The following is a 13,731-nucleotide window of genomic DNA, read 5'->3' as shown; positions in this document are numbered from 1 at the left end:
GAGCATGTCATCCAACGAAGAGCCCGAGGCTCCACCCCCGGCCGCCGAGTCCCAGCCCACGCCACCGCCTCCAGCACCACCGCCCGCCATCGAGAACAAGAGCAACAACCCGGAGCTCGACCTTCAGAAGCTCCAATCCCTGCCGGCAGAACAACAGGAGCTGTTTCTTCTTACCTTCGTCACCGATTTAACGAAATATGTCCGCGGACTCGAGGCTGACGACTGCAGCGCGCAGCAGTTCTACCTCAAGAAGGAAATCTTTCGCATTATCCACCTCGCCGCTCCTCAGCCGTCCAGAGTGATTCGCAACAACCTGGGACAATGTCTCGCTCACGTCTTCACTCATGGCGACCGCAAACTTCTCTTCGAGACAATAAATGACCTCTCCAGCGTCATTTCTGGCGCCAGATCGAAATCCGACACGGAGACCCGCGCAAAACATGCGGCTGTCGTCTGTCTAGGCGACGTGTATGCTGCCGCTGGAGATAGCGCAATTGGCCTTCACCAGCTGTGCTGTACGGCCCTTGTCAAGCTCCTCAAGTCATCTTCCAGCAATGCGGGGCTTCGTGCTGCCGTGTTCACCGCTCTGGCCAAGATTGTCGGCATTGTCGAAACTTCCATTGAAGAGAGCATTGCGCGTGACATCTGGAAGCAGGGTAGAAACCATGCCTCCAGTGACAAGGGATCTCTCGTCATTGTTGCAGCTTCTCAGTGCCTCAAGACTCTTCTGAAACACACTGGTCTCTTCAGGAACGCATCCGACTTCGACAAGCTGGAGACGGCCATGTTCAAAGCCTTTGATTCATCCATTGCCCCGGTTCGGCACGCTGCCGCGAGCTGCCTTGCTGAAGCATATGCGCAGGGATATTCCGAAACTGCATCCAGTAAACCCACCAAGGGCAAGAAGACGAACCCCAAGCTAAAGCGCCAATCTACACTTCCTGGTATCGTTGGTGACGACGATGATATTCCTTCCCGTACAGCTAGTCCTGCACCAGGGGCAAAACGCAAAGAAGATCTTGCTCTTTCAATTGACGATATCGTCCGACAGTTGGCTGCGCAGTACGTCAAGCCTACAACATCCAACCGCGCCAGAGCTGCCATGGGCGTGTGCTTTGGCAAGCTGTTTCGCCGACTGGGTGAAAATGTCATCGAACCAAACTATTTACTCATTGTTGATACGCTCACGACGGATATCCTGGGTAACGCGAGCATCGCCAATAACCGCTATCGACTTTTGATCTCGCGCAGAATCATTGATACCCTCCTTCACGACGTCATCGGCAACAAAATCTTGGGAGAATCTGGTCAAATCAAAGTTGCTGAGGTTTTGATTAATAGCATTCTGAAAAACTACCCAGCTGCTTTACCGGAACGTCCTGAGCCGCCAAAGCAAACTTTAATCACAGCGCTGCGCGCGGTCGCAGCCTTGATTCAGTCTTTGGGGTCTGCTACAAACAAGTTTGCTGAATCGTGTCGCGATGGACTGCTGCAAGTATTTCAGCACCCAAGTTATTCTGTTCAGGTGTTTGCCTCACAGTGCATGAAGATTTTCACGGTAGCATGCCCTCAGCAGTTATTACCGTGCCTCTCTGTCTGCATGAACAGTCTAACCCGTGAGCTCTCGCTTCTTGCTGGCGGAAGGAATTCCCAAAGGCGATGTATCGGTTTGGCACATGGCTTAGCGGCGACTCTCAGCTCAAGTCCGTTACGGCCGCTCCACGGTTCCCTAGATATCAACAGTCGTGTTCTGACCATGGCAACCAATCTACTCAAATCCTCGAGCAAGTCGGAGCTTCGAGTCTCAAGTACCCAGATTCAGGTAGCATGGATCTTGATTGGTGGTCTCATGTCCCTTGGGCCCAACTTTGTCAAGATTCATCTATCACAACTTCTATTACTTTGGAAGAATGCACTACCAAAGCCCCTGGCTAAAGACAATACGACATCGAGAAGTTTACTCGAGGCGTCTTTCCTCACGCACGTGCGAGAGTGCGCTCTGGGATCTATATTGGCGTTCCTCGAATTCAACAATCGCTTATTGACTGTGGATGTGTCCAAGCGTATTGCTACCATGTTGCAAAGTACAACAGCTTTCCTAAAAACGCTTCCGAGCAAGAAAACCAGCGAAGATCTTTCACAGCGATTGACGCCTGCAATTCAACTGCAGGATCTCGAAAAAATGGTTCAGCGCCGAGTTCTCCAGTGTTACGTCAAGCTGGTTAACCAAAGTCCTGCGGGTGGTAGCGAAGCCCTTCTACAATCCAACTTGCTCACTCTCGCCATTTCTCTGTTCGCAGATCCCGACAACTACTCTGCCAACTCACTAAGCGCTTCTATTGCCAATGCTGCGGCCACCTACGAGTCTATTTGGGACGTGGATGATAATGATGGCTTCGGGCTGGCTGGTCTTGTTCATGGGTACAATGTCCGTAGCTTGCCCGGTCAACATGAATCCACCATCCAAGACGTTTCCCGGCCCGACTCACCCGAGGAAGTAATTGACAGCGTCCTGCTATCGCCCATTTGTGGCAGCCTTGAACATGATGCATCTGCCCTCTACATCGGTAACCTCGATCTCAATGATACCAGGCCTGATCCTCCAGCCACAGAAGTTATTAATATGGCAATCCAATTGTTTGCTTTCGCATTTCCCCTTACACCTGCCAAAGTTCAGGAAAGTATCCTGGAACAAATTCGAACCTTTGGATCGTCAAGTTCTCTCCAACGCGATCTTGCAAGGAATGCAGCCATCAGCGTCAATGTGGCTACCGCAGTTTTGGCCACCATGCGGGTTGCAACGAAAGAGACAAAGTCTCCCGCTGGCGATATTGCCAACACAGCTGTTGAGAAGCTACTGCAGGATATTGTTCGGGACTTTGTCATTGACCAAGATCAGTACGTGCGAAGCCTGGGGTACGCAGCTACAGCTAGGCTCTGCAACGTATATGGAAACGCATTCACGAATCATGAAATCAAGTACTTGGTGGATACCATCGTCAGCAACCGCGAGCCGAGTGCGCGAGCGGGCTGTGCCATGGCTCTTGGATCCATTCAAACCAAAGTAGGTGGTATGGCAGCTGGCTATCATCTCAAGACTATTTTGGGCATTCTGATGTCGCTTTGCAATGACCCCCATCCTATTGTGCACTACTGGGCTCTGGAAGCTTTATCTCTTGCGGCCGATGCTGCGGGTCTGAGCTTCTCTGGCTACGTTCCTAGCACTCTTGGGATGCTCGCTCAATTGTTTGTCTCCGAAACACATCACCCAGAGATCCCATCTGCAATTACGATGACGCTTGAGACAGAGCTTTCTACATCAGCTGCCATCGCACGATGCATTGATTCTTTGATCAATGTGCTTGGTCCGGACTTACAAGACTCCAAGAAATCGAGAGAACTCATTTTTACACTCGTTGATCAGTTCCAGGAATCGAATGATAAGCAGGTGGAAAGCGCTGCTTTGATGTGCTTCGAACACCTGTCTCTATATGCACCTGGAGAAATGCATTACTCAGACTACGTGCGATTGCTTCAGCGGTACTTGTCGTCCGAGCACGGCGAGCTACGAGATGCCGCTATTGAGGGGATACACAATATGATGAAGCGAAACCCTCGTGATGTCTTGCGAGATGCCGAGACTGGGTTCGAAGAGAAACTGTGGCTGCTGCTTGATGCCACGCCAGAGCATGACGGCATCAAAAATATCCTTAGGAACTGGCTCCAGCAGACCTGTCTTGTTGAGACAAATGAATGGCTGGATCAACTCCAGAGGGTTCTCCGGCTGACGCGCGTCAAACAAAAGGCTGAAGTAACATTGGTAAAGCCATCTGGAGGCGCGGTTGACTTGAATGATGAAGAGGTTGCTGGCTTCGCTGCCGCTGCGACTGAAACAGCCAAAGATGGTAAGGATGCAAGTTCTTCAACTGACGCTGAGCCTCTTCGATGGCAGGTGACCACGTTTGCTATCTCTTGCATTGGAGATATCTTCGCCATGGTCGCTAAGGATGTTGCTACAAACGGGGAATCGGCAGCCCAGGCAGCACTTCAAGACAAGATTGCTGAAGTCGTTCGCATGGCATTTTCCGCGTCGACGTCTGGTGTGCTGGAGCTCCGCATATGGGGAGTAAAGATCATTGGTGCCGTCTTGAAGATGTTTGGAAAGATACCTGATCCGGATTTCGAAGAAGCTATGCTGCTTGAGCAATACCAGGCACAAATCAGTTCCGCCCTCACACCAGCCTTTGCTGCCGACTCTTCTCCAGAGCTTGCTTCGGAAGCAGTTAATGTCTGCGCCAACTTTATTTCCATAGGAATCGTTACTGATGTCGAGCGCATGGGCCGTATCCTGAAGACACTCGTCAATGCCTTGGAGAACTTCTCGTCTGATGATGAGTATGCAGGTATCGGCGATCTCAAAGGCCTTTCTTCAAATGCGCAGACTATGGTCAAGATAGCCGTATTCTCCGCATGGGCCGAGCTTCAGGTCGCGAGTAGCGAGCAGAAGTATCTGCTAGATGTTCTCAAGCCACATATTGGCAGACTCACACCGCTTTGGCTGGAGTCACTACGCGAATTTGCTCGACTGAGATTTGAGCCGGATATTTCCATGACGCTAGGCCCCCCCTCGTTGTCTGGAAGCCTGGACTCAATCTATGCTGCCCTGAATCGCGAGACGCTTCTTAGATTCTACCAAGACGCCTGGTTAAAGCTTGTGGATGCCATCGCCTCTCTGATCGAGCAAGATAGCGAGTTCGTTTTTGATGCCCTCGACGGCAAGGAATCGAGCGAAGCAGCTACAAACGGCCAGCGCAAAGCCGGCATCAACTACCGCGATGAGCCGGTAGCCTTTTTCTTTGTCTTGTTTGGCTTGGCTTTCGAATCACTTGCCATCCGGCCCGGACAATCTGACTCATTGGCTACTCGAGACCAAACACTAGCCATTCTGAAAGCTCTGAAGCGCATTCTGCACCCCAGCGTCTCCGGACACGCCATCTACCGCCCCGATGTATTTGCCGAGACGATGGACCTGCTTGACCGCCTTGTATTGACGGAAGGTATTGATGTGCAAACAGTTATTGTGGATATCGCGCGCGGCATGTGCGTCACCCACCCCTCTGCTCGCCGTCAAGGTTCTGAAGAGGGTGACTTGTCAGAGGACATTGACCAGCTCTTTGAGCTGACTAGAATCATTGTCCTGGTCTTGTCGGGGTTGCTGCCCAACTTGACCGAAGGCAACCAGCCAGTGCGGCACCAAATAAACGAAGAGACTCTCGTTCTTATTCGTACATCAATGGATGCTCTTGTTGACGCTGCCGAGGTATTTCCGACTATCATCAAGTCGGACTTACATGCATGCATCATTCACATATTTGCCACCATACTCGCTACGCCAAGTTGTCAAGAGCTCATCGTTCCACAATCGCTTGCCACCTTTAAACGTTTCATTGGTAGCATGAGCGGCTCGCGGAAGATTGCTTCCGACGGTTCCTCAGTGACTGACGTGCAGCTACAGGGATGCCTACGACGCTTCCTGTCCATCTACCTCAACGCCCAGAAACGCGAAGTGCCAACATCGCTGCTCTGCGTCAGAAACTGCATGCTAGCGACGACCATCCTTTTCACTGGAGGGAACAACCACCTCCCCGCATCCGAGCCGCTCGTTGTCAGATATCTTGACGAACTTCTAGACTGTCTCACCGACCGCATGGTATGTTGACCCTCAGTCCCAGTACTCCACTCATTGTTTAACAATTGAAATAGACTGCCAAGATTGCCGCCAACTGCATCCGATCTTTGCTCCTACAGAGCTCACCCTCATCTTCCGACGTCACCATTGCTCGGTACCTTGTTCCCCGCCTCATCGCCTTTGTCACCAACGTGGAGCCCGAGGACCCAGAGCAGGCGCGCTCTCTCATCGCGCATAGCTTGTGCCTCTACGCCGGTGTCGTCAACACGGAGCGCACCCCCGCCGCCATGTCTCTTGTCATCCCCATGCTCATGGCACGCGCGACGGCCGAGGGCGAAGAAAGGTACCCAGAGACGAGCGCCCGGCTGCTCGAGGTGGCGGCCATCAACCAGGACGTCTTCCGGAGTATCGTCGGTGCCATGAGCACCGCTCAAAGGGGCCTGCTGGAGGAAGTGGTGCGCTCGGCGCGGCAGGCGTCGAGCAACGCGAGCCAGAATAACACAGATGCATCGGGCCAGCCCGCCATTCAGCTCAAGATGAACTTTGGTGGCTCCGTATGATTAAGAGGTAATGAGACATGTTGTTTTCTTTTTATTGTGTTTTGTACGAGGATGATACAGGTGGTTATGATCAAGACTTGAACGGATGAAGTGGGGAAAATGGGTATTTATATTAGAAAAGAAGAAACTTTATCATAGACCGCCAAAAGCCAACTGCCTCGAGCGATCCGTTGCAACCTGCTTCATTTCTTCGCGCCTGCTTCCTTGTTGCTCGAAACCTGTAGTCCCATCCTCGCGTCAAACGGTCTCCTGGAGCCGTTTGCGATCACTATCCCGTTTGGGGCAATGTAACTGTGTTTGGGCCCCTCGTGAGGCGGACACGGCCGGCCACAGCCGTCCGCAACGACACTCTGCGGCGCGGTGTCCGGTTGGCGTGTTTTGCCGTCATCGGACGTGCCGCCGCGCTCTTCTGCCTGCCGGCAAGGATCGGCGTTTGGCTGCTCGGTGGCAGGCTCTGCTTTCTTGTCCGCCGAGTCGGGACGTGGCTCTTGTTTGGGGCCACTGCGCCAGTCGCTCTGGCTGCTCCTGCTGTTCGTCTCGTTACTCCGGAGGTAGTTTCTTCGCGGGTTCGCTCTCCGTGTCCTCGGTCTGCTGTTAGGGCTCGAGTAGGCCGGGGGCTGGTTCTCCGAGCCGGGAACCGGGAGCCGCTGAGGGTTCGTGCTTTCCATGGCTTCGAATAGTCGGAAAGCTCGTATTGAGCAGATGGTGCAAGTTGCAAATCGGCACGTCCGCGTTCTCATCTTCTTATTCATATGCTCGTGAGCTTGCTGAGAATCACGGTAACCTTGAAAAGGCTCATGCTGTGCTTCACGACACGCCGCACCGACACCAACACGTATTGGTAGGGAAAGTGCGGGTGTCCGTTACACACAAGATTCGCAGCCTTTTGTACAGCTTGGACGCGAAGAATTAAGGGTCACATGTGCTCTTGTTCATCCAGGCAGGCTGCAGCTAATTTTGTAACCCCGAGACGGTTTGTATCAGGTCTTTCGGAATGAAAATGTGTCCTCCACCGGGGCTCCGTCATCGATGGATATGTCAGAGATATCAGGGTCAAATTCCCTCTTCCTCGGGGTTTCGTTGTCCCATTTTGAAGCACCTTGCCAGGTCTCCGGGACCTGGTCCCCCTCCCCTAATGATAAGACCCGATACTGCTGTGCTGTGGACAGCAACGCCAGCGGATAGTCCAGGTCTGTGTTGATCCACGAAATCTGCGCCTTGATTGGTGCACCGACCGAATTCTTCACGGAGATGAACTCCTCGGGTACCACCGGTGTTGGACCTTGTAGAAGCGGGTCCCATAGGTACGAGAGCCCCTGTCGGCTTTCGTCCTGCGAAGTGATGAGAAGCAGCTCCCGTAAGTGCTTGTGCCACGCAAAGGTGACAACAGAATGGAATACCAGCACAGCTCGTAGCTCTGCGGCTGCAATATCCCAGATCCAGATTGTGCACGGTGCATCATCGAGCTTTGTGGCGAGGAGTGTTGATGACGCGTCAAAGGCGAGGCTTGAACACCCGGGCTTCGCTTCTATCGTTTTGCCGTCAGATGGCACACCTGGCGGTGAGATGGGCTGTGTCGCGCGCTGAAATGTGTGTACTGTCTGGCCGTCTCTAGATGTATTCAGCTGCTCTTGCCATACCTGTAGCACTAATCAGTGACGGGATTCTGGCGTTGGCACCCTGTGATCAACGTACGTGTAATGTGTCCTGAGGTACTATCGTCACAGGGTGGGTGAATGCTTCTTTGCTCCTCCATGAGTCTGTTTGAAGTATCACAATGCCGCGGCTGTGGTCGCCAATAGCGCACAGGTCTGAAGTGTGGCTCGACTGGCAGGCCTTTATGCCTAGCTCCAGCGAAATGTCCGGGCTATCGGATAGGTTGGCGCCCGTTATGGTTCTGAAATGTTGTCCATCTGCCGTATGGACAACCAACTTATGCCCATGAGCTGCAGCTTCCCACAGCATCAGCCACTTTCCATCGGGCGTCCAGCAGACAGCCTGTGCATCAACTGTCTCGACAGCCCAGGCCTTCTGCACCTGCCTGGAGATAGGGTGATGTATGCTCACAAAGTCCTTGCCATTTAGTCGCGTCAAAACGGCCAGGTGCTCGGTTTGAGGTCGCACAGAGTAGCTGCGGCCCACTGAGTTTGGATGGTGAAATTTTGGGTTGGCCACCTCGACCACTTTGGAGGTTGAAAGGTTGAATATAGCAAGCTTGAGACCCGAGGGCGAGCAAACTAGAACCTCGCTATCACGAGAGCCAAACCTTGCTATATTTGCCGTTTCGCCAGGGAGCAGGGGACTGCTGATGGCGGCATGAAAGGGCGAATCAATGCTGGCTGAAAAGACATGGACAGCTTCGCCCGAGCAGACCATCAGCCGTGTTGATGAAGGGGACCATTGAAGCGAATTCACACGGCCGAGAGCAGACGGAAGTGAGAAAGTATTCTCCACCTGCAATGTCTCGACTGAGCGCACAGATATGGTTTGGGAATTCAACGTGGCAACGAGGCTGCCGTCAGGACTCGCTCTGCAGAGAGGAGTGGCTGTGATGGGTCCTGGTCAGCTTGGAATCGGGGCGACTGGGATGATCATTCGAAGCGTCTGGCATACAAAGAAACACTGGCGAAGCATACATGGCGCCAAAAATCGCGCGTAGCGGGTATTTTGCCTCGGGCGCAAATGGTGAAGGTTGTTGATTGATTGACCTGGAGCGCTGTGATGTTTACAATATTGCCCAATTGGGGGGCTAGGGCGGGGCAACCTTGGTTTGGCATGTCGCCCTGGATTACATTCGACGACTCAAGGCGAGGAAAATAGGGTGCAATACACGTCTGTGCATATATTTAACGCCTATGAGATGAAGCAAACGCAAAGGAGCTTTATTTTCACCTTGTCTAGCTATGACTACATTGATGCAATATGCCCACACCGGCTTGCCTTGGGTAAAGACCAAAAATTAAATATCCATACGCCCAACACCGTCGCCAATGAATTCAAACGCACTAACTTGTTCCGTTCTCCTCTTTCATGTCTGTGTCGTCACCAACAAGGACTTTTGTTTTGGGAGGCTGGTCTCCAGCTTTGGAACCGTCTCCAGGCGTAACCTTGACAACCTTGCCGTCCTCGTCGACAAATTCAAAGTTGTAGCGGCTCAATATGTGTGGGATCGCAGAGAGTTGAGGACCGTAACGACCGCTATTTTCATACAGCTCAAAGAGAGGTACGGCGAGCAGCTTCATGTTCTTTGGAACGCTAAGCACCTCTGCGTGAAATGTTAGCAAACGCGAGACTAGAGCGTAATCATAGCGGGAGATATGAAGGCATACTGTTCTTGGGCAAGTGAATGAGGTAGATCTTCTTGCACTCCTTGGGGCGGGTAACATGCGCGGGCACAAACGGGTACATGAAAGTTTCAAAGTTGGGCCGCCACCATTGCGACAGGCACTCGCCAATCTCCCACTCGCCATCCTTCTCGTCCTCGCCGAGGCGGCCAACAGGTGCTAGGCGCTCGTCGAGACGCGCCTTGAAACCTTCGATCTCGTCGTCCTCGGGCCGCAGGTAATCTCCAGGAAGCTTGAAGAAGGCGTTTGCGATTTGCAGCATGAGAATGTGCGGCTGGTTGTGCTCGTGGCAGACCAGGATGCCCTCGCAGGTGCGGCGCATACCATGCTCGGCATAGTGCTCCTCGAGACGCTTCAATCGTGCAATGACGGACGGATCTTCCTCGGGTTGCGTCTCCTTGACGCCAAAGGTGTAGTTGGAGAAGGGATAGACCCTCACCTTGGGCGGCTGGTTCGCGTTAAAGTCGAGGGGGAGGACGGGCGGATTGCCCGACTGGACGGTGCCCACGGGTATTGTCGACATGATGGATAGTTGTGCAGAGAGACTGGAACGGTCCACTGGCGGATTTGATGCGGCTTGGTCCAAAAAGCTTCCCAGCTGCAGCTGTCAAAAGAAGGTGGTGCTGTTGGAGGCACAAGAAAGTTGGCAGCGGCTGGGCAGCAAAGCGCCGGCGCAAGCTGTTGTCCCAAAGAGGTAAGCGGTGGGGTCGCTGGATAACGGTTTGTGCAGCTCCGAGAGTATGTAGATTGAAAGTTGAGCTGGAGACGAAAGTGGAAATGAAGAGACTGCTAAACAGCATTATACACGGATCGAACTTTATTGAGGTTTATTTGAGGCTTTATTCTCAACATCCCTTGTCGGGGTTTGATGTGCGATATTAAAGACCGCTCATATGCCTAAACGCTCTACCGAGAAGGTGACGGGCACAGTGACTGCAGCCACCTCATCACCAAGCATGCCAATAGTAAAAGGATGTCGTTTCGTTTTGGGTTGTTACAGTCATGTAACTCTGTCAATTTACAACAAGTGCGTGGCGTAACGTGATACAGGAGGGGGCGGATTTGGCGACTGGTAGGGGACTCTGGAAAGGCACGACAGAGGAGCTCATTGTTGGGGCTGGATACAGCTGTATCAAGAGCCACATGTTGCGTTAAAAAGTGTCACAACGCCCAAGCTGCTCGCTTTGCCACATCAATCTAGGCAGATGCCAGTGCAATCGTGGGCTGTGACAATCCCCTACCTAGCAACGGGTCAGGTCGTGTTAACGGCAAGTTATAGCTGGGCCCTTCATGCGGGCGATAGAGGCAGCTATAGACAGACACCTGCTGGGGGGCCTCGCAATTCAGAACATGTGGGAGTAGGGAGTACTTATGAAGTTTAGTTGCATTTAAATAAAGCAAATTGAGCATTTTAGTTTATATCATCGTCTTGCACCAGCACTCACGACCAGTCCATTCCATTACCTTATTACTAGTCCATTTTGGCGCGCCGTCGTGCCCCATCGTCAGATCCCTTCAGCATGAGACAATGGTGACGTACACGGAAGCCCAATCTTGGTTCACCAAGTAGAACCGCAAGATCGGCAACAAACTGAAAGAAAGGGCTCCATAACCCCCAGAAAACAAACGTCCGGGATGATCAAATGATGCACAATAGGCATCTACATCCCCGGCATACGTGTGGCGACCCACGTGACAACGCTGGATGGGCCGCCATCATTGGGCAAACGGCGGCAGGTACACAGCGGCAGGATGGAAGCCACCAAAATCAGAATCCACGACACGGTGAAATTCAGTCACTTGCATGAGTTACGTCCAAAATCAAGGCGATCCTGCACCCAGCCTTGACTGCATCTACCTGGCACTGCCCTGCGTCATGACCCCGCTGGAAACGAGCATAGCCATTCATCCGTTTAGCGTAACCCGTTGACAGCGATGGACGCGGACAGCTTGCATGACGGTCTCCGCACCAAGCTCAACCATCTTGAGGCCCAGCTCGAGGCGCACCGACAGGATTTGTTGAGCGAGTTTCACCAGCACTACTACCAGTTGACGCGCAGTGCATCCCCCTCCGCCGTTGCCAGCATCCAAGACAAGCTTCGGGCTACTCTTGACGACTATAAAGTGTTGCGTCCGAGCCTCCCATTGCAACCCGCCGCACCTCAGCCCGCCGCCGCGCCAGCTGAGTCACCTCGGCCGCCAGTCAGCGATAACCCCGAGAAGGCCACCGGATCCCAAACTCTATCGCTAGCGTCGACGCCTGCCGACCCGGGTAATCCAGGCCCTCCAGGCAGCCCACGCGACCGTGATCACGAGTTACAGGGTCTCTTCACGCCGAGCTATCTCCCACTACTGGCAGCTTCTCCCATACCTGCAGTCGACACGCCCATCTTGCCTGCAGCGGCAACCAAGCCTGCTGGCATCACTTCTCAGCAACCCTCCGTCGCGGCCAGCAGCCCGAGCAGCGCCGACACCGGGTTGCTACCTGCTACCGAGACCAGCGTCGGCCAAAGTACGACAAACAATAGAATGGGACAATCCGCCGACGAGGACCGATTTCCCGGTCGGTTAACGACACAACCCCGGCATGGACAGGCCGAAAGTGAGAACGCCTTGGCCGACGACGCAATCTCGTCAGCGTCATCTGACAAGGGCGACAACAAAGCTCCGCGCAGCGCCTTGCGACGATCTTCTAGCATATATAAATCGCCCCAGAGCCCTAGGCGTGTCCGGTTCGAATTTATGGGTGCCGAAGTCTTGCCCACGGCCTCTCCGCAACCAAGTGAATCCATGATACCGCGATCATCATCGCCCATGTGGGAAGGCGAAAACGTGACGGTCGATTCTGTTCTTGGAGATGACGTCGATGACCCAACACCGCCACCCAAGAAGATTTCCTCGTCGGATGCCCTTCGTGCCCTCTCAAGGGAACCATTGGAAGAAGGCACCGTGTGGACTGTGGTCAATCCCGAATCGGACAATGCCACCACAAGTAAGATGCAGCAACTCGACTTGGACAAGCCGTTGGCCAAGCGCCAGCCTGCACCGCAACAGCTTCAACAGGAACCCAGCAACGATGCCAAGGTCATAAGTGATGATTCATTGGACGTGAAGAAGACGAGATTTCCAACTCCTCTGCCGCTCAGCAAACCCCCAGCCATTGCCAGCAAGAAACTGCCCAAGAACGTCACGCCTCTCAATAACCCAGATGGGCACGACGATGAAGACGATATGTTTCAATTTGAAGATGACGGTGGAAAAACCACGTCACCTCGTCCGTCGCCGATGCCCACAGATGAAGATGAACCGAGCGAAGACGAAAATGCGGTCCCTTCATCCACGCTGGATAAGGATGGCAGCACATTGCGGTCGCCCACTACCGTCGCTCCCGCTGCTGTGCCTGCCCCCAAGTTGGAGGCTCCAGAGCCCAGCACACCAACAACGCCGCGCTTCAACATCGGCTCAGTGGGTTCATACAAAGGCCGCTCCATCATGATGCCTGTTGTCAAGGACCCTGAAGTCCACGCCAAAGCTGCTTCCATCGGCAACTTCAACTCGTTTGTCGGTGGCTTGGATGGTACGAGCGGTATGGACCCCGCCGACCTGAGCAGCTACAGGGCAAGTGTCATGCGAGATGGTTTCAGCGGCACGCCACGAAGCTTCACCGAGCGGCTTATGATGGAGGATATGGAAGCTGAGAGGCGGGACCAGAAGTCGAGCGAGTAAGAAGTGCGCTCCGAATTAGCTTGGATTTTTAAGTGGATATGGTGTTTGTTTGAGGATTTGATTTGGAAGGAAACTCGACATATATACTGGCTATGCCGCGAGGATTACGGATTATGGTTTGTACCGAACTTGGCTTTGGGGATCGGTCGAGTAAAGGCGTTGGGGATAATTTTTTTTTTCGGCGAGGCTCGCTGCATATACACAAACGAGAAGAAAAGACGAGGTGAACAAAGGACACAAAAACAACGGGGAGAGAGAAACAGGGAGCTTCTAGGGAGTCGAATGCATAGGCATCGGAAAGACAGAGTACGGGACAGTGCTTGGCGCACTCGGGTCGGTTATACAGCTTCAAGAAAATACTACGGTACTAGAGATATCCAAGAAACGAGGAGTTCATTCGCAAGAAATAAAG

The 13,731-nt window shown here is 53.2% G+C and overlaps 3 protein-coding genes across 3 annotated transcripts; 2 read left to right on the top strand and 1 right to left on the bottom strand.

Annotated features, from left to right (window-relative positions):
* Positions 1-4: 4 nt before the first annotated feature.
* V2A60_005596 (AP-1 complex accessory protein LAA1) lies at positions 5-6,249 on the top strand (the record flags this gene model as incomplete). Its single annotated transcript, XM_083256905.1, has 2 exons — positions 5-5,710; positions 5,764-6,249. The coding sequence occupies 2 exons, from the start codon at positions 5-7 to the stop codon at positions 6,247-6,249; spliced, it is 6,192 nt and encodes a 2,063-aa protein (XP_083113031.1).
* A 980-nt stretch (positions 6,250-7,229) lies between these two features.
* Positions 7,230-10,116, bottom strand: V2A60_005595 (nucleotide hydrolase-domain-containing protein; the record flags this gene model as incomplete). Its single annotated transcript, XM_083256904.1, has 4 exons — positions 7,230-7,889; positions 7,945-8,588; positions 9,260-9,514; positions 9,579-10,116. The coding sequence occupies 4 exons, from the start codon at positions 10,114-10,116 to the stop codon at positions 7,230-7,232; spliced, it is 2,097 nt and encodes a 698-aa protein (XP_083113030.1).
* A 1,412-nt stretch (positions 10,117-11,528) lies between these two features.
* Positions 11,529-13,319, top strand: V2A60_005594 (uncharacterized protein; the record flags this gene model as incomplete). The annotated part of the gene is made up of 1 exon (XM_083256903.1): positions 11,529-13,319. The coding sequence occupies one exon, from the start codon at positions 11,529-11,531 to the stop codon at positions 13,317-13,319; it is 1,791 nt and encodes a 596-aa protein (XP_083113029.1).
* Positions 13,320-13,731: the final 412 nt, after the last annotated feature.

Source organism: Cordyceps javanica, chromosome 3 (assembly GCF_051103115.1).
Source record: "Cordyceps javanica chromosome 3, complete sequence".
NCBI lineage: Eukaryota > Fungi > Ascomycota > Sordariomycetes > Hypocreales > Cordycipitaceae > Cordyceps > Cordyceps javanica.
This window is presented reverse-complemented; position numbering and strand designations above follow the sequence as displayed.